The sequence below is a fragment of the Sus scrofa genome, chromosome X (assembly GCF_054392235.1).
Source record: "Sus scrofa isolate SSC_HxYL_T2T_F1_AM1 chromosome X, Sscrofa_HxYL_maternal_Yorkshire_Landrace_v2.0, whole genome shotgun sequence".
NCBI lineage: Eukaryota > Metazoa > Chordata > Mammalia > Artiodactyla > Suidae > Sus > Sus scrofa.
In genome coordinates, this window is record NC_139401.1 from 23903022 (window position 1) to 23924332 (window position 21311).

The 21311-nt window shown below is 38.7% G+C and overlaps 1 protein-coding gene across 13 annotated transcripts in view; it reads left to right on the top strand.

Annotated features, from left to right (window-relative positions):
* ZFX (zinc finger protein X-linked) overlaps nt 1–19353 on the top strand; it is a 62393-nt gene extending 43040 nt beyond the window's left edge. For 7 of the 13 annotated variants that reach the window (XM_085006333.1, XM_021080656.2, XM_021080657.2 and 4 more), the window contains 5 exons: nt 11079–11228; nt 11450–11593; nt 11964–12116; nt 12646–12786; nt 13838–17833. In XM_085006333.1, the coding sequence (XP_084862459.1) occupies nt 11079–11228; nt 11450–11593; nt 11964–12116; nt 12646–12786; nt 13838–15021 (1772 nt within the window). In that variant the 3' untranslated portion in view covers nt 15022–17833. 13 annotated transcript variants of the gene reach the window in all.
* The last annotated feature ends 1958 nt before the right edge of the window (nt 19354–21311 follow it).

A 21311-nucleotide genomic window follows, 5' to 3' on the forward strand; every position in this document is an offset into this window, starting at 1 on the left:
GGAGCTAACTTCATTCTTTGGCATGTGGATATTCATTTGTCTTAAGCACTTTTTGTTGAAAAGACTGTACTTTCTCCATTGGGTGTTCTTGGCATCCTTGTTGAAAATAATTGACTGTAAATCTGAGGGTTTATTGCTGAACTCTTCGTTCTGTTCCATTGATCTTTGTGTTTAGTCTTATGATTTCACACTGACTGGAATGGGTAGTGAATTTACAAAATACACTGCTCTAAATATTAAAATTTTCCTGAATTTTAAAGTCCAGGAAAGAATACATAATGCAGTTTTTTAAATTGATAAAAATTAATAAGTGATGGCAACATCATGCATTCTTACAGAAAACCAAGATCTCAGTTGGGTATGTGTGTCTACTGTTTATAGTAACGTCAAAGGTGTTTACTAATATGCCAAAAGGGACAAATTAACAAAAATGATAGCAAATAATTTAAGCTTAAAATCTTTAAAACAAGTTTGGTTAAGTGAAAGTATATCATCATTTTAATTAATTACTTAATTTTTTATGGCCACACCCATGGCATATGGAAGTTCCTGGGCCAGGGAGCGAATCCAAGCCACAGCTGTGACATACACCACAGCTGCAGCAATGCCAGATCTTTTTGTTTGTTTTTTTTTTTTTTTTTTTTTGTCTTTTGTCTTTTGTCTTTTTGTTGTTGTTGTTGTTGTTGCTATTTCTTGGGCCGCTCCCGCGGCATATGGAGGTTCCCAGGCTAGGGGTTGAATCGGAGCTGTAGCCACCGGCCTACGCCAGAGCCACAGCAACGCTGGATCCGAGCCACGTCTGCAGCCTACACCACAGCTCACGGCAACGCCGGATCGTTAACCCACTGAGCAAGGGCAGGGACCAAACCCGCAACCTCATGGTTCCTAGTCGGATTCGTTAACCACTGCGCCACGACGGGAACTCCGCAATGCCAGATCTTTTAACCCACTGTGCTGGGCAGGGGATTGAACCTACACCTCCGAGTGACCTCAGCCATTGCAGTTAGATTCTTAACCCACTGTGCCACAGTGGGGGCTCCTACCACCATTTTTAATATGTTTATTTATAAACTTTGAAATTTTACTTAGCGCAGACCATAATTGTAATTAAAACTTTTTGATAGGCGTTCCCTTCCTGGCTCAGCGGTCAACGAGCCCGACTAGGATCCATGACGATGTGGGTTTGATCCCTGGCTTTGCTTAATGGGTTAAGGATCTGGCGTTGCCATGAGCTGTGTTGGAGGTTGCAGACATGGCCCGAATCCTATGTTGCTGCTGTGGCTGTGGTGTAGGCCAGCAGCTGTAGCTTGGATTCGACTCCTAGCCTGGGAACTTCCATATGCCATGGGCACAGTCCTAAAAAGCAAAAAATAAGAAAATAAAAAACAAAAAAACCCACTTTGATGACATTATGGAGTAATAACATAGCTTGTGTTCTCTCCTTTTAGTTGTTTTTATATTCTAAGGCCAGAGACTTTTTCACTATGATAAGTCTGTATTCAAAACACTATTTTCTACAATATATCCAACTGCTTTTTTAAAACCTGAATGTTAATACATCATTAGATTGGTTAGTTCTTAACTAATGTTTACTAAACTCCTTTGATCTGGTGTGATAAATATATATATATATATATACACACATATATATATATATAAAATTTAAGTCTGTTCGAACTAATATTTTAGGAAAGAGTTCAGGTGCTCATGTGTGCGTATGCTTCCAGACTCCCCAGACCTGTCTTTTTTTTTTTTTTTTTGTCTTTTTAGGGCTGCACCCACAGCATACGGAGATTCCCAGGCTAGGGGTCAAATCAGAGCTGCAGCTGCCAGCCTTCACCGCAGCCACAGCAACTCGGAATCTGAGCCATGTCTGTGACCTACACCATAGCTCATGGCAATGCCGGATCCTTGACCCACTGAGTGAGGCCAGGGATCAAACCTGTGTTCTCATGGATGCTAGTCGGGTTCATTAACCACTGAGCCACCACAGGAACCACCACAGCTACTCCCCCAGACCTGTCTTTTAATGACCCTTGAGTCAATTGGCATTTCCATCAGAAAATACAATTTTGTTTGGTAAGGTTTATTTTTAATAAAATTTCCTTCTTGTCTTTTTTAGGGCCGCACCCATGGCATATGGAGGTTCCCAGGCTAGGGGTCCACTTGTAGCTGTCTAGCCTGGGAACTTCCATGTGCCACAGTTGCAGCCCAAAAAAAAAAAAAAATATATATATATATATATATATATATAGTATGAAAGTGTTATACACCAAAATTCTGTGGAAGCTTGGTTGAAGATATAACTAAATTTATTTTCTCTCTACTGCTGTGCATTTTCCTCCTTCCCATATTGTTTTGAAGCAAGTTCCATATATCATTTCATTTATAAGTATTTCAGCATGTGTTTCTCAAAGATCTTTAGAGGTGCAAATAATGTCTTTGGTGAGGTGAATGGAGGAAATGGTGAGAAATGAGTGGCAAAGTAGGCCAGGGCACAAAGCAAAAAGGCTCTTGAATATACTAAGAACCCTGCTCTGCGTTTTCGATGTTGGGGATTGTGAAAGGGTTGTAAGCAGATTAATAATAATGTGCTTAGTTTACAGTTTAGAAAAGTAACCTTAATGGCAGTGTTGAGGGCTACACAAAGTAAGGGTAAAATCAGAAACAAAAAAAAGTACACTGTGGGAGGAGGTTGTAGTAGTCCAGGTGAGAAACACATGATGATAGTTTGAGATAAGGTTCTATCAGTAGAATTTGGCAGAAACAGCTCCATGACATACTTAGGAAGTAGAATTTGAATTAAATTTAGGATTGAAGAAGAAGGAGGGTTTGAAACTCTCTCTCAGGTTTCTGGCTTGTGCAGCTGGGGAGATGGCAAAACCATTGCTAGAGGCGGAGTACGGTAAGACACGCTGAGGGGCTCTCTGCAGGGTTGCTGCCTGCAGCTGTGTTGAGGTGTTTTGACTAGTTGGTCTGATGTTAGCTCCTAATTAAGCACAACTTTGGTCATAGCGTAGATATCCAATAAAAAGTTGTTCAGGGAATGAATGACTAAGTCTAAATCCCCATGTGTTTAATGTATAGACTCTGAGGATTAATACAATCTAATGACTTGTTTATTGATTCTAGGGGCTGTTTGCACAAGAGACATGGTAAAATATTAGCTTATTCCTTTATTCCAAGGGCTTATTGTTGGATGTGTATGAATCTTACCACTATTTGTATATACGAACTCTCTCAATTTTCTTCCTTAAACCATTTGATAAGCCACGATAAAATTTGAGAATTTAAAAATCCATATCCGGAGTTCCTGTTGTGCTGCAATGGAAACGAATCTGACTAGGAACCATGAGGTTGCGGGTTTGATCCCTGGCCTCGCTCAGTGGGTTGAGGATCTGGCGTTGCTGTGAGCTGTGGTATAGGTCACAGACGTGGCTTGGATCCTGCATTGTTGTGGCTGTGGTGTAGGCCAGCGGTACAGCTCTGATTAGACCCCTAGCCTGGGAACCTCCATATGCCACGGGTGTGGCCCTAGAAAGCAAAAAAAGAAAAGTCAATACTAAAATGAATGAATGGAGGAGTTCTCTTGTGGCTCGGTGGGTTAAGGATCTAGCATTGTCACTGCAGAGGCCTGGATCACTGCTGTGGTGTGGACTTGATCCCTGGCCCCAGAATTTCCATATGCTATGGGTGCATCCAAAAAAAAAAACCCATATATATGAGAGAGAGTGCTTTCAGTTTTATGTCCAATCTGGATATCAGTTAGATTTCTGCTAAGAATAAAGTGCTCAAATAAGGTAAAGATGTCCTTCCCTTTCCCCACCTCAAAAAAGATTGGGTTAAAAGGTCTATAATCTTGAAAGTCTTAAAAGCAGTTGGAGCTTCACATTGGTCTTATGATTCATATTTACTGTTTATCTGCTTCAGACCTAGACAAAAATTGTCTTAGAGCTTGCCCTTTGAGCAGATCTCTCATTACTTGGTGGGATAATCACCAGGTTGGGCCTGTCCTCTCTCTCAGAGAAGCAACATGGTGTTATGGAGAGAGTGCCTGTAGCTTAGAGTCAGCCAGCCTTCACTTTGGATGCCATTCCTGCTGCTAATTAGCTGTATGAATTTGAGCAAGTTAGTGACTTCACTTTGCCTTAGTTTCCTTATTTATGAATGAGCAGTAATGCTATCTGACCTGCAGGGTGGTTGTGAGAGTTAGAGAGCATTGCACCAGGCATTCAGCACAGAGTGTGCCTTGTCACATGCTCCCATTGTTATTATCCACACAGAGGCTCTCTGTTGGTGGCATCTTTTGGGCTAGCAAGACTTATGCTTGACTGGCTTCACTTAAGACCTTCCTGTTGTCCCATCAGGAAATTTTGGGGTAAAGGCAGGCACAGGGTAGGATTTTAGTAGTCATTCCTTTCCTCCATGAATTTGTTAAGAAATAAGTTCTAAGTTAACTAAGTTTAGTTAACTATGTTTTAGACCAGTTCAGTGCAATTTCACAGGTATTTTTCATTAATTGTATCTCTGACACCATGCTCAGGATCACTGTAACTTAGGATAGGCGCTTGAGTAGTTCTGATCCTTTAATTCCCTGTCTATAGAATGAGACTTTCATTAAGCCTTTGACCCTCTCTTGGAAGGTTTCAAGAATTAAAGGACATCAGATTATAAGCATTTCTTTGAAATCTTTTATAGGCTATATAATAAAATGAAGATGGAATTTTAATCCTAAACAGAGAGTTCCCAAGGGGGAAGGTAAGAGAGGGAGGTCTAAAAGTGAACTGTTAAGCATATTTATCTACTAGAACATTTGCTACCTTGGCAGAATGCTTCTTGCAAGTTACTCAGTCTTTTAGGTGCTCCAGTTTCTTTTAGGTGCTGTAAAATGGAGATGACACACCTAGTAGTGGGGTTGTTGTCATTGATTTCATGATAAACTATAGGGAAACTACCCATCACATGTCTGTTAGATGCTCATGAGCTTAGGTATCTTTTTAGGAGGAACTACCCATCCACACAATATTGTCACTATTAAATACCACCTGCCTACCCAGGAATCCTTAGGGTATTGAATAATACCAAGTTTTTTATTCTATAGTTTTTCTTTTGATTGAATTTTGGATTTAGAGGTTAAAAAAAATTGAAGTGATTAGGTAGTTAAAATGAGTGTTGGACTTAGCAGAGTCAGTTGGCTCTTGGTTCAGAGAATTGAATTCTTTCTTCAGCAGCAATACTGAGATAGGATTTTATGCAAAGGCGTGGTTTCACTTCTTGATATTAATCCTAAACTAACATTTACAACCTGGCAATCTTGTTAAACCTTTAGGAAAGGTATATGTGTTCAGACTGTCCCTTGAAGTAACTTAATTTAGGAAATAAAATCATCTGTATTTTTCCTTCAAATTAACTTGTTTAAAGATCTGTCAGGTAGCTTCTGGTTCTGAAAGTCTGGAATTTATCCTCTCTGTGGATAAATAGACTGTGGTCATAAATAGACTTCAGGCTTAACTAGACTTTGTCTTTATTCTGTCCTTATAGCATGAGTTTTCCTTTTTTTTTTTTTTTTTTTTTTTGTCTTTTCTAGGGCCTCACCCGAGGCATATGGAGGTTCCCAGGCTAGGGGTCTAATTGGAGCTGTAGCTGCTGGCCTACACCACAGCCACAGCAATGGTGGATCCAATCTGTCTATGTGACCTACACCACAGCCCACGGCAACACCGGATCATTAACCCACTGAGCGAGGCCAGGGATGGAACCTGCAACCTCGTGGTTGCTAGTCGGATTCGTCAACCACTGAGCCACCACAGGAACTCTGGGTTTTCCTTCTTGATTGCTTCTGCCTTCTTTGAAATATATTCTAAAGTTTGACTTTCTTTTCTGTCCACTTAAGTTTTTCTTTGAGTTCTTCTTTTTCCAGTGACTCCCTTCTTGTAGCTTTCTGTCTTTGTGATCCATTCTGGAATAGTTACTTTTTAGGCTTACTATAATACAGACATTTTCCTGAAATTTTCCTTCTTTCATTTCCTTGGACTAATCCACTGTTTTCTGGATCCCCATGCCACCTTCTTCCTTGATTTATTTTATTGGACCACATATTGAAATAACTTCCTAAGGAGTCTAGATTTGTATACTAAAAATATTTTTATTCTGCCCTTAAACTTGATGAGGTACAGAACTTGGTTAGGTACAGAAGTGTAGGTTAAAATGAATTTTCCCTGAGAATTTGTGATTGCATGTTTCCTTGTCATCCAGCATTTGGTGTTACTGTTTAGGAGCCTGATGCCATTTTGATTCTCATTCCTTTGTAGATGTTCTTTTTTCTTCAAAAAAGATCATCTCTTTATCCCTATTGTCCTGAAATAACATAGGGTTTAGTTAGGTGTGGGTCTTTTCCTCATGTGTTGTGTTATCGTGCATCATGAGCCCTTTGAATCTGAAGAATCATGTTCCTCAGCTCTCTGAAATATTATTTAATATATTGCAGGACAAATATTATTTAATGTCATTTAATATATTGCAGGACTGGTATATAGTTTCTAAATTGCACCAACCACATTTCAAGTGTTCAGTAGTCACATGTGACTAGTGCAGATAAATAGAATATTTCCATCGTCCCAGAAGGTTTTCTTGGCTGGTGCTGATCTGCAGAGTCAGTGAATTTGCAGACAACATGATCTCTTAAGACTCGAAGAGGTACAGAGGTTCAGAAAATGTACTACAAGACAATAGAAGCAGATAGAAAGTAAACCGACAGAAATCAGAAATTGAAAAGTAAAAATGTGATCAAGTTAAAAACCACCATAGAAGCAAATATAAAAATAAATTATTTGGAGTTCCCATTGTGGCTCAGTGGCTAATGCAATGGACTGGCATCCATGAGGACATGGGTTTGATCCCTGGCCTTGCTCAGTGGGTTAAGGATCCGGCGTGAGCTGTGGTATAGGTTGCATACACGGCTTGGATCCACTGTTGCTGTGGCTGTGGTATAGGCCGGCGGCTACAGCTCCAATTAGACCCCTAGCCTGGGAACCTCCATATGCCTCGGGTGAGGCCCTAGAAAAGACAAAAAAAAAAAAAAAAAAAAGAATAAATTATTCCTCAGTATATAACCAGGGACAAAGGGACCTGGCTTTAGGAAATCACAGAAATGAAATGATTAAAAATAAAAGATAGAAGAAAGATTATGGAGAAGATGGATCTATATGAGAAGCAGATAAAGGAGACAAACAGACATAAGTGAAATTCAGGAGAAAATAACCAATGAACTAGAAAAATATTTATCGTAGAAGAAATTTTTCTGAAATAAAGACTGTGATCTTCAAGGAACTTCCCTGAAATAGAGATTGCCTTTCTTGTTGCAAGAAATTGACAAAATGATAGAAACCACTAAGTCATAATCACAGTGATATTTAGTGAACTCTAAGGACGAAGAATTGTAGGGACATCTGCACAGAAGTATTCAGTGCTAGAAGACTGGAACAATGTCTACAAACTTCTGAGGAACTAGAACCTAGGAATACGCCTATATTTTGCTCTAGTTTTGCTATTGCTAATGAGATAGTTGATAAGTCAAATTTTTTCTACACTTCTATAGTTTAAAATGCTAGAAGAGATGTAAAGCTTATTATTATATAAGGCTTGAGGACACTATGATGCTAATTTTGTTTTTTTAAAAATAGAAAAAACTGGGAAGGAAATTAACTAATGATGCAATCTCTGGTTAGTGAGACTGTTGATGATTTTTTGTTAATACTAAATTTTATACAGTGAACATACGTTCTTTAAAAATCAGAAGATGAAAATAGAGACCTGGTTTCTAAAGACAGGCACCTCTTCACAGTCTCCCACCCCTCACTTATTTGCTGATTGGGCAAATCACATGTCATCTCTAAGCTTTTCCTTCTTATCTGGAAAAGGTGAGACTCAAATGAGATAAAAGTACATAGAAATGCTAAGGAAATTGCAAAATGCCATGCAAATGGTAGTTATTATTAGAAGTGGTTTTAGTTTCCAGAAATTATGTTTTTCTATTTTAGAGAGGACTTATTCTAAAGCTCCAGTTCTTCATTACAACATTAGAGGAAGGCACTTAGACAGAAATCATATGTATGATGACTCAGTTTTATCAAAGCCTTCTTTGTCTATTTTTAGAAATTCATTTTTAATGGTAGCTTTAAAATCACAATGAAATTTTTAGTACTTAACAGGAACATCAAAATGTTTTTTTTTTTTAATAAATCACTTGTAGTATTTCATGTTAAGAATAATTTCATAGGTTGAATTAGTGGGATACTTTCTCAAGGTGAAAATCTGAAGGTGAATTCTACTTTGGTCTAAGAATAGAATAGCTTTGCTTGGCTCAGGTAAGCCTGTATATTTTAGATGTGTTTCCCACACATTTATGAAAGCAAACAGAAATGTCTTTTTACTCTTAAGTTATAGGTAAATGCATGATGTTTTGCATACTCCATGGTGATTAAATTATCCAGTCATCAAAGATTTTATCTTACAGTTACCAATAAACTAATGTATGCAAAAAACTGCTAGCCCAACCTTGTTCTTTGTAAATAGAGGGTCATTTGATTTTCCAGTACTTGTTAGAATCAGTTTTGACAAATCTTGCCAAAAGAGGCCAAGATTCATCAACAGTATCATACTGGTTAGAGATAGTTCTCTGGAGACATACAGATTTATTTTGGCCTGTCCTGCTAGTTTGGTGATATCTTCAGCCTTCTAATGCTATCTCACTTTGAAATTCCAAAGCCACCTCTAAGAAAATAAGAGTGGCCCAGTAACCTGGGTATGTCGTAAAAATATTTAGCTTTGAAAAAGGGTGAGTACACTTCAGGCCACAAATAAGGACATGATGCTGATTCTTTCCCTCTACAAGCCATTTTTATAAAGTATAGACAAGATACTTGAATTTAGGTAGTTATGTTCAGAGTTCAGGGAACCTTTTTGTTTTTTTAAACTACAGAGAGTTTAACCAGCTGGTCTGTTTGAACCCTCAAATCAATAAGCTTGTCCTGGATCAGCTCATTTTCTCTAGCTTCTCAAGCTCTTAACCCATCTACCAATCTCTTAGTGGTGACCAAAGCCCTTGCCTCCTGTTTCATATTTATGGTCGAAGCCACTAGCTGGGAACTCTTTTCAGCTTTTCTGCATTACAATCTTCCCTGCTTCTCTAAACACAATGTGAGCTGCATTCTCATGTTTACCTCCTCAGGTCTCACCAGGATAGCATATTTCTCTTCCTATTTAAGGAGAATTCCTTTGTCTTGATGCCTAGTTTCATCTCCCTGTTCTTCTGAGATCTTGATCCCAAAATTTCATCAGGTCCTCTGGCTGGTATTTTCTCTCACAGACTGAGCATGCATGAGTATTTTTATCACATACACAGAAAAGTCCTTGACCCTGCAACCTCTTCTTGTTTCTACCCCTTTGTTCTCCATTTTTAAATTGGACTTTTTGAAGAAAGTCACACCTTCCATTGAATCCTCAACCCACTTTCATATGACCCTGTGCAGCTTTCGCTACACTGCTTTTCACCAGGAACATAGGTGACTTCCAGGTGACTAGTCAGTGTGGATATTCCTCCTTGACTTGTGTACACGCTGTGTTATTGCCCTGGACCTTACTAGGATTCTTGGGATTTTTAACTCCTTAGCTTCCTTCATGACCTTCTGCCAACCTGTTCAGCTTTCTCTTCTCGGGTTCCTTTGTAAACTCTTCTTCCTGTCCCTCCCTTAAACTGTGCCATTCCCCAGGATATCCTCAGCCTACTCTTTGCTCACACTGTGGGTTCTTACTTTGTGATCTTAGGGCTTAGTGAACAGGGAGCCGATAGCTCCCACATCTATCAGGCTTTCAGATTTGAATGTCCAGCAACTGACTTCACATATCAGTCATTCCTTGACTCTCTGATTCCTCAGTATTCTAAGTTTTTGCTCTCACCAGACTCTGTCTTAAAAGACTGAGTAGTGAAAATATAGATTCTGCTCTATCAATGGGAAATATGAGGGCAAAAAACTCAGGTAGTTCACAATACTGTAAATCATATACTCTGTGAGAAACAAGCACAAGGTGCTATGAGCACAGAGGGATGGGGCAGGCACTGGTTCTAAGAGCTTTTAGGGATGCCACTCTTTGGAACCTAATTTAAGATACAGAAGAGAGACCTTTTCCCTAATTTCTCTCCATTTCTTTCCCCAGTCACTCAGTCACCTATATCAGAAACCCATGATTATCCTTGGTTCCTTTTGCAATTTTCAGTTTTCATTTAGGTACCCGGTTCTGCTGTTTCAGTCCCAACATAGGACTCTAGCCCTCTTCCCCATCCATAACTACCTCTATCCTGATTTTTGAGGCTTTGTCATCTGTCACCTGCATTATTGCAGTAGACCCAAAGCTAGTGTCCCTGTTTTATTTCTTGATCCCTTTGAATGTCTTTCTCAAGGCCATCATGGTGTAGCAAAAGTGGTGATCTAACCTTGTCACTGCTCTGCTTTAGTGTCTCCTGTCACCTGCAGCAGACATTCTCAAGCGTCTAATCAGAATCCCTGGGGCAGGGAACCTGTAAATCTATCAGGCCCCACCCCTGCATATTCTGCTTTTTTTGGCTGCACCCATAACACGTGGAAGTTCCCAGGCCAGGGATAGAACCTGCACCACAGCAGCAACCCAAGCCACTGCAGTGACAACGCCAGATTCTTAACCTGATGCACCACAGGAGAACTGCGGATTCTGATTCTGTAGAGCTGGTTGGCTGGGGCCTGTGTTTTTAAGTTCCCTAAGAGATTGTGACACTTGACCAGATGGAGAAACCTCCTTCCTACCAGGGTTAAGTCTGAGCCCCTCTGTCTGGTTGCCCAAAGCCCTCCATGACTTGGCTTTAGCCTAGCAGTCAGCCACATTTCTCACCATACTCTCTGCATGTCTGCTTGTCTAGGTAAAATCATCCAATTTTATGTGAATCAAGTTAGAGATTGTATTAGTAAAAAAGGACTTTTGAAAATGGTAACAATTTATTTAAATATATGCTATTATTATTTGTAATGTGTTTCCTGCCTTTTTAGTGGATGATGCTGGCAAAATAGAACACGACGGTTCCTCTGGAATGACCATGGATGCAGAGTCGGAAATCGATCCTTGTAAAGTGGATGGCACTTGCCCTGAAGTCATCAAGGTGTACATTTTTAAGGCTGACCCCGGAGAGGATGACTTGGGTAAGAGCAAACCTTCAGTATATTATACATCCTGATCAAACACTTCAACCTGATTATTTGAGGGCGGGGGGGTTAGACGGAGAATATTTGAATTCTTTTCTGAAGATAACCTTTAAAACAGACTTTCAATGTATTAATAAAGTGTTGAGAATTTATTAAGGTGAAACAGGTGGAAACAAAGTTTTCACATAAATTCTTGGAGCTGTCATCTTCCCTGATAGGTGGCACTGTGGACATTGTGGAGAGTGAGCCTGAGAATGATCATGGAGTTGAATTACTTGATCAGAATAGCAGTATTCGTGTGCCAAGGGAAAAAATGGTTTATATGACTGTCAACGACTCTCAACAAGAAGATGAAGATTTAAGTAAGTAGGTGGCCTTTTTGTGGGAGAGAATTTTATGTTCCTGTAGCTTTTTTTTTTTTCTTTTTAAAAAATATGGCCAGTATTTGAAGGGAAGAAGTAACATTGTTGTAGAAATTATTAAGCTGCCATATTTCAAGGGAAACATCAGTGACTTTTTATGTGTGCTTAGAACGTTGCTTTGAAAGCAGATTATGGTGAAAGCCAAGAATATGAGTCATTCAGCAAGTATTTATTGAGTGCTTACTGTGTGAAAGCTATGTTCTAATTTGAACCTTCCTTCTACTTGTCTATTAATTGAAATCAAGTGGGAATATCTTTCCTGTGATCTCTGTAAAGTTGGTCATACAAGTTTTTATAATTTTCTACTTAGATGTCGCTGAAATCGCTGATGAAGTCTATATGGAAGTGATTGTAGGAGAGGAAGATGCTGCTGCAGCAGCGGCAGCAGCTGCTGCTCACGAACAGCAAATCGATGACAATGAAATCAAAACCTTCATGCCAATAGCATGGGCAGCAGCTTACGGTAAGTAAGTCACATTGCAGTTCTTAGGATTGAGTTGGTTTGTGAACATGAATTCATGATTGAAGAATGGTTTCTGTGGTCTTAGGTTTCAGAAATCTGAAATACCAGTACACTGTAAGGGTTATTTGAATAAGAATAGAGGAAGATGATAACGTCTACTTTTTGTCTTTATTTTTAACAGAAATTTCCTTCATGTGTATATTACGTAGAAGGATGTATTGCAAGAAGTACACAGGCTTTCAAGCTGAAACTTTTCTTCTTGATTTTATGTGGCCCATAACTACAATTTTGGGAGACAGCAAGGGAATCCATGGGGCAAAATGCTGACGTGTTTTTTAGATTTGGAAGCTAGGCATTTCCTCTGGTCTTGCTATAATAAATGTGGTCATAAAACCTATTACCTAGAATGGGGAATTTCTGTCATTCATGAGTATCATGGCTTACTTTCGTTGTTATAGTTAATAGAGAGTCCCTAATTCTTTATCATTTATAATACGGTATAATTTTGTTTTTCAATGCGCATTGTTAGGTAATAATTCTGATGGAATTGAAAACCGGAATGGCACTGCAAGTGCCCTCTTGCACATAGATGAGTCTGCTGGGCTCGGCAGACTGGCTAAACAAAAACCAAAGAAAAGGAGAAGACCTGATTCCAGGCAGTACCAAACAGGTGAGGGCACTTGAGTTCCACAGCCCAGCGTGCTTTGCGAGCTCTCAGATGAAACTCTAATATGTATCCACTAAGGTGTTGTAATGGCATTTTAGCTGCTAGACCATATAAAACTTTTGTGTATTAAATTTGGAAATAAAATTTTAAGAATTCACTGATATTCATGAATGATTTCCTTGGATTAAAAAAAAGAACAGGGAGTGGATCAAACATGGATTAAAAAAATTCAAAACTTGGGTGATTTTTATGTGGATTTGAAAAGAAATAACCTCAGATATGTTGTAAGCATTAACTTTTTTTTAAGCCAAATATATTTAAAGAATCTGACTGTGTCAGCGTGAAGCAGGAATAATTTACAGAGCATCAGGAGAAGTACTTTAGTTCATGTGAGGTATTCCTGTCTATTCTTGTATGCTGATTTGCATATTAAAATTTTAAAGGCATATTGTGATTATGAAAGTTTGTTTTTGTCAGTAATTTTCCACTAATTTCTAAATCGATACAGCTTCAGTTACTAGTTGATAGAAGTTACATATTTATTCCTTTTTTTGTCTTTTTATCTTTTTAGGGTCACACCCTCGGCATATTGAGGTTCCCAGGCTTGGGGTCTAATCAGAGCTGTATCCGCCAGCCTATGCCACAGCCACAGCAACACCAGATTCCAAGCCGCGCCTATGACCTACACCACAGCTCACACTAATGCTGGATCCTTGAACTGCTGAGCAAGGTCAAGGATCGAACCCATAACCTTGTGGTTTCTAGTCTGATTTGTTTCCACTGCGCCACAACGGGAACTCCTTATCACTTATTTTTTTAACTGCAGGGAGAGAGGTTGGTACGGTCATACTGAACCAAGTTGCCAGACCAGGTTCCCTTCATAATGAGGTTGTTATATCTTTTATGTTGAAAAATGGTGAAAGGAATGTTAAGTAGCAAATAGTCTAACATAGGAGTACTTGCCCCATAATGTTCAGGATACACATTTTATTATTGAAGAAACCAAAACAGAACTTGGTTTGACACTCATGCCTCTTTCTTTTTCATTTCTTAGCAATAATTATTGGCCCTGATGGACATCCCTTGACTGTCTATCCTTGCATGATTTGTGGGAAAAAGTTTAAGTCGAGAGGTTTTTTGAAAAGGCACATGAAAAATCATCCTGAACACCTTACCAAGAAAAAGTACCGCTGTACTGACTGTGATTACACTACCAACAAGAAGATAAGTTTACACAACCACCTGGAGAGCCACAAGCTGACCAGCAAAGCAGAGAAGGCCATCGAATGCGATGAGTGTGGGAAGCATTTCTCTCACGCTGGGGCTTTGTTTACTCACAAAATGGTGCATAAGGAAAAAGGAGCCAACAAAATGCACAAGTGTAAATTCTGTGAATATGAGACAGCTGAACAAGGGTTATTGAATCGCCACCTTTTGGCGGTCCACAGCAAGAACTTTCCTCATATATGCGTGGAGTGCGGTAAAGGTTTTCGTCACCCATCAGAGCTCAAAAAGCACATGCGAATCCATACTGGGGAGAAGCCGTACCAATGCCAGTACTGCGAATATAGGTCTGCAGACTCTTCTAACTTGAAAACGCATGTAAAAACTAAGCATAGTAAAGAGATGCCATTCAAGTGTGACATTTGTCTTCTGACTTTCTCAGATACCAAAGAGGTGCAGCAACATGCTCTTATTCACCAAGAAAGCAAAACACACCAGTGTTTGCATTGTGACCACAAGAGTTCGAACTCAAGCGATTTGAAACGACACATAATTTCAGTTCACACGAAGGACTACCCTCATAAGTGTGACATGTGTGAGAAAGGCTTTCACAGGCCTTCAGAACTCAAGAAACATGTGGCTGCCCACAAGGGTAAAAAAATGCACCAGTGTAGACATTGTGACTTTAAGATTGCGGATCCATTTGTTCTAAGTCGCCACATTCTCTCAGTTCACACGAAAGATCTTCCATTTAGGTGTAAGAGATGTAGAAAGGGATTTAGGCAACAGAATGAGCTTAAAAAGCATATGAAGACACACAGTGGGAGGAAAGTGTATCAGTGTGAATACTGTGAGTATAGCACTACAGATGCCTCAGGCTTTAAACGGCACGTTATTTCCATTCATACGAAAGACTATCCTCACCGTTGTGAGTACTGCAAGAAAGGGTTCCGAAGACCTTCAGAAAAGAACCAGCACATAATGCGACATCATAAAGAAGTTGGCCTGCCCTAACAGTACTTCTATAGACGTTCGTAGAGATGTTGGCCTTGAAGCAGAAAATTCATTTTAAAGCCAATCAGTCTCGTTCACATACAATACTGTATATTGATTTATGCTGTGTACAAATAGAGTTATTGCTTCTAGTTGACTTTTTTTTTTAACATTTTGTTCAATAGTGTGTTCTGAATTCTATTCAGTTTGTTTAATAAATGGGGAAAAGCAGCAACAAGCAAGTTGCTTTTAATAAAGTAATCCCTGATTCTATACTGAATTTTTCTATCTTAGAAGTTTTATATTTATTTAAATATTTACCTTGCTTACCCTGATGGTACTCTTCTAAGATCATTTAACTTAAGGTAACTTTAGATTGGTAACTCTCAAAGTACTCATGTTGACTCATTTTTTTCCCCCGTAAATTTCTCACAATAAAATTGTCAGAGACATCTACTAACATAAATGGGAGATTTTATGGTCAGGTCTAATTATCCTAACATGGAAGTCATTTACTCGTTTAATATTTTCAGATCACACAACAGTGAAAGTTTGCATTTGAGCTTTTGTGTCCCTGGCATCGCTGAGTAAAGAGCAGTGACTGGGTGCGTGTTTACTTTTTGTTTTGTTCAGCAGACAAAATACACTTTTGGGGGGGGCTTTCTTCAAAGTATTTACATCTTTTGTCTGCATAGCAAACTTTTAGAAAACTTTATTGAAAAATTTTGCTTGATCTTGTATTTTGATTACTCTATCTGTGCTGCTTTGTCTTGGAATGGTTGTGTGCTACAAATGAGACTTAACTGAGGACTGTATCTGGAATTTCCTAGAGGTAATTTGTGGCTCATAGGATCTTTTGCAACTTTATGTATGTAAATGTACCCTGAATTATGTATATGCACATATATATAACATGTATCTGTGTGTATGGCTTATTTTACATATTTATACACACACCCCAAGTAGTAGTTGTTTAAAATCTATAATGAAAAGTATTAAATTTACAATAACATGAAAGATGCAGGGATGCATGAGAGAGCATTTTGTAACTCATGCTCTTCAGAGAGACTACTCAGGTGAAGAATTAGAAGGAAAATAAGGACACTAGTATTTTTAAAGAGTAAAGGTATTTTCTTTTAAATATCTTTGGTAACTGAAAAATAGACGTTAATATGTTTCTAGATAGAATGTTTTCATATAACTTCAGCTCTATGCCTTTATATTTTTCTGAAAAGCTAATGAGTATCCAGACCTAACTCCCTCAGTTCTCTCTGAGAAGCCCATGAGGGGACTCTGTGTCACCAGGTGAGGGGGACTAAGGAAGCAATGGCTCCGTGTACCAGAAAATGGGTGCTAATTATGACTTACACTTGGCTAGTTCAGCCGGCTCTGTTACTTCTGAGTGACAGTTAGCAGACTCTTAAAATCTTAACACTCAAGTTGGCTTTGATTAGAAGATAAAGGTGTGTTATAAGTGCATGAGGAAAATCTGAGGCCTTATTTGGAACATCATCAAGTCTTTCACAGGTTGGTTTTTCTTTGAAAAGGGGACATTTTTAAACAAATGGTTCTGAATTATGGTTGTAAATTCATATAATAGACTTGGTTAGTTAGGATTTGGCTATTTTAAGATGAACCTTAGAGAACAGAAAACAGTTTTTGGGGTCCCTTATATTGGCTCTCAGCACATGAGTATCTGGCACATCATGGGAGATTTAGGAATTTTCTCCCTACTTGTTAGCTGCCTTGCCACTTCATTATGGTGCTCCATCCTCTTCGTGCTATGACATGTTTACTTTCATCTTTCTCTTTGCCATTGGTATTTGTATGCAAGAGTTATAGGGATAGAAATCTAAATATTTGGTGTTTGGCAAGCCTCTGAAATGCTAGATTGATTTAGTCCAGTTGTAAATCAAGTGCTTTAGGCTGGTATGAACTCCAACCTGAATGCCAGTTAAAGCCAAGGCATAGGAACTCCTATGTCCTCTTGGCCCCCATCACGTGCTTTTTATTTTCTTAAAGTTACTTACAATTGTGTGATTCATTGACCTGCAGTGCTACTCTTGAAAGCTCTGTCTGTTTTTTTGTGAGAACCTTTAAAATCTCCCTTAATTTTTATTTTTCCCAGAAATAATGTAAAACACGTAAGTGAAAGTGGAAATTTATTAATTTTAAAGCATCCTGTAAAAATTAATACAGAAAATATAAATAATTGGTCATTTAACTATATTTTTTTAAATAAACTGAAAGATAAAGAACACAACAATTTACACACTTTATATTTCTCTTACATAGTCTGGAATCATACACAGTTCTTTTCTTTTTAAAGCACAATATTGAAACCTTTAAAAGGTATTTAAGGGTTTGGTCAAGTGAATATGATAAAATGTATTTGTCTGTATAAAGAGAAAATGAAATTGTAGTCACTGTTATGTACTGACATTAGTTACAACCTAGTTTTAATTCTTAAAACAATTTTGATTAGCAAAGCTAAAAAAAAATGGATGTTTCAGTTAAATGTTTTAAAGAGGTACAGATTTTTACGAGGACATAATATAAGTTATTGTTCTGTAGAAATATCCTATTAAATATTGTATGTCCCTCCCTCTGTACACTTTGTAAAAAAAGTAAAATACATAAAAAGAAAATCATATAGGGATGTGTGACATTATTGTAATTGTGTACTTGAGAATAACGTGCAAAAATAAAAATCAGAATATTTTCCTGTTAATGAATGTTTAGTCTATTTGATACCAGTACTAAGTTAATGCTTTTTCTTAAGGAAAAAAAAAATGTACAGTTTTTGTAAACCTAATAAACATCAAAAACAGTGGATTATTTTTATTTCCCCATTTCTTAATTCCTTATATGCAGCAGTGGAACGGAAAATGCTTGATTGCTTTGAGTTTTGTGACTTGGATTTAAATACTGATAATATTTCAGCTCTGCAAATTTGCAAGTTAAGAGGTGATTGGTGAGTCCTTTGATGAACATGTCCTTGAAATTCATTTTTTCTTTTATCTTCATAAAGCATTTGTTTTATTAGCAGTTCTAATTCCCCTGAGATAAATTTTCCCATGCATAAAGTGGTTTTTGAGAGCGCCTAAAGTTTATTTCAGCATCAGTCCACAGCACATGTAATCAAAGAGGTTGTTCCCACCTCCACAATAGAAGCCCTGCCCTAGCATTACCCCCTTTGTGCCCAGTTTGGAGGGCTTGTAGTAGTAGACACTAAAGTACTAGAGAATGGTCATTGTTGTAATAAAAATTGGAAGTTAGGTAAAAGTTAGCATGAGTCAGAAGTAGATTTGAGTCATCTTTGATTTTTAAAGATGAGATCCTGCAATTATTTATTTAACTGTGGAAACAGGCGTTTCCCTTGTAGTTGACACACTAGATAATGAAAACGTGAATGTCATTGTCCAGAGCCACACAGACACAACCACAGCATGCTGAAAAACCTAATTGTAATGTAACACTCGACAGATAACATCTTACTGGTCTTTGATCCCAACCAGTCAGATAATGTGTTGCTTGGTTCTCTGGGAATCTCAGTAACAATTTCCCTTTTCTCACATTCTAGGATTCCTCTAAGGAAAAGCTTGACCAGTCAAAATCTTAAAAGGGTGATATTTCAGTGCAGTGGTTTTCAAAGTGTGCCTTGGCAGCGGTGACAGCACCCTAGGACTTTGTTAAAGATGCAAATTCTCAGCCCCACCCCAGACTCACTAATAGGAAACTGGGTGTGGGATCCAGCAATCTGTGTCTTAACACGTCCTCCTGATGATTCTAATGCATGCTCAAGTTTGGGAAGCACTGTTTTAGAGCACTTGAGGAACTTAAAAGATTACTGGTGCAGCATTGTGTGTAGTAGACACACAAGCAAATCCCAGAAATAAGTGGTGATGGTGAAATGGGACTCAGTTTGTACCTTCACTTTTATGCCATTTTATCCCTTTGGCACGTGCACCTGTCGGCCAGTAAGTATTTCTTTTAGTACACATGTTAAGTAGCCTGTACTTCATGAATCTTGTACGGCCTCCCCAAAGTTACACTCCTCAAAAGTAAACAACGCAGAGGAAGATTCAGCAAGTAAAAAAAGAAGGGCTGAAGAGTGTGTGTTTAGTCGGCCCTATGTTACTTAAGTAATTCATATCAGAAAAACCATTTTGTCACATTCTGCAGCTGTTGAGATAAGGTCAAAATTAAGTTTGCCCTTTTGGATTTTGTTTTATCTTTTGTGTATATATGTTTGCCTTTTTCATAAAATAATTCTTGGATTTGTTATATATTGTTCCTGTTATTTTTGACATCTTTGCTATTGTAAATAAATTCCTATTTTGTTTTAAGTTACCCTAGTGGAGTGTTGGCTGATAGACAAGGCATACATACACACACATGCATGGAAATGAGGCTTAACTCACACAGTTAATAAATCCCCCACACTGTATAAGCCAGGAGTGATATGACCCCTTCAGTAGTTGAGCACTTTTAGCACCAATGGAAGTATTACTGTTGCATGTAGGTATAGCATCTGTACCTGCTTAGACTTTAAAATTATTTTCCTGACCTCTGAGGTGAAATTTCTTAGTCAACCAAGTTTGAGGTCAAAATAAAAAGTCGAGTTATTTTCCTTTACTTGGTTTTTCTTGTCCTCTTTCTTGGTCTTGTGTTGCTAGTATTAGTGAACACAAAGCATACTCTAAAGCCACTAGGATAGTTGGCTACAGAAAACCTTGGTAGGACTTTCAGATGGCGTTTAATCATTCATGATGTGAGTTACTACAGAAATACCTAAACACATTGACAAAAACAGAATAGTTACTTAGACCTACATTATTTTACTTTTCAAGAGAGGCCAGTTTCTGCTTTTCCTTTATGCTTGTGTTTGGCTTTAAATATAAAACCCATTTCCTTTTTTTTTTTTTTTTTTTTTTTTTTTTGGTTTTTAGGGCCACACCCGCTGCATATGGAAGTTCCCAGGCTAGGGGTCAAATTGGAGCTACAGCCGCTAGCGTACACCACAGCCGCAGCAACGTGGGATCTGACCCATGTCTACAACCTACACCACAGCTCACGGCAACACCGGATCCTTAACCCACTGAGTGAGGCCAGGGATTGAACCCGCCTCCTCATGGATACCAGTCAGGTTCATTACTTCTGAGCCAAGACGGGAACTGTCCAAACCCCATTTCCTTTTGCCTGAACTTCTCGAAAATAAGGGGAGGTATTCCAGAGCCATTTGAAGTTGCAATCACACCAGCCATCCTCTCTGGGTTCGAACCACTTTGAAAGTAGACATAAGGAAAAGAAAAAAATAGACATAAGAAACCACCCATGGGGTGTGCGACTTACTCTAGTAAAGCTGGACTGGGAGTCGCAGAGGCTGAATCTACTTCCCTACAGTCTAGGCGTTGGCCGAGGCAGCCAATTCGTTGAAGGTGTGAGGCCCACCTTTTCCTCTGTGAGTTATAGAGATTCTTGGACCCCTACCAGAAGAATGGAGCAAGAGGTATTGATGAGCTGCAGCATTGTCGTCAGCCTTCCCAGGCTGGGACTCAGGGTTAGTCCAATTCTGAGTTGCCCTCTGGCATTAGCCCACTAGACAACTGTGAGGTTCTTACATTTACCCTTGCATATTTGTGTCCATTATCCCTTATTGAGTTTTATTGCCCCCACCTTGAGGTGGTGGTTGTGACAGACTTTCAAAGGTTTAGTTCCTGTTCTCCCAGGGTAGTATGCTTTTCTTTAGAAAAAATGACTTTTGACTGCAGCCTGTGGAAGTTCCCAGGCCAGAGTTTGAACCCATGCTACATCAGTGACAATGCTAGGTCCTTAACCCATGGACCCGCCGGGGAACTCCCAGAAAAAAAAAAACCTTTAAAAGGGCAAATTTACTTTAAACAAGGTGGAAAACTTGCAAATTATTTTTGCTGCGTGTTTTCATTACAAAATTTGAAAAAAATGATGATCGATATACCACTTGCTCTATTAAAGGCGTTCATCTGTTCTCTCCAATCATAGTCCATACACATGAATTTTTTGCATCTTGTAACATCAGCTGGCAATTTCTGGACATCAAATGTTTCCATATCGTTTGAATTTTTAAAAATTTTTAGAGCTTTTTTTCTTTTTGGCTGCAGCGTGCGGTGCCTTGATGTGGGATCTCATTTCCCAGACCGGGGATTGAACCTGAGCCGTAGCCGTGAAAGTGCTCACTCCTAACCACTAGACCACCAGGAAACTCCCAGAACTTAAAGAAAATTTAATGCACATTCTTTTTGCAGAGCATATGGAAAATTCGGAATGGT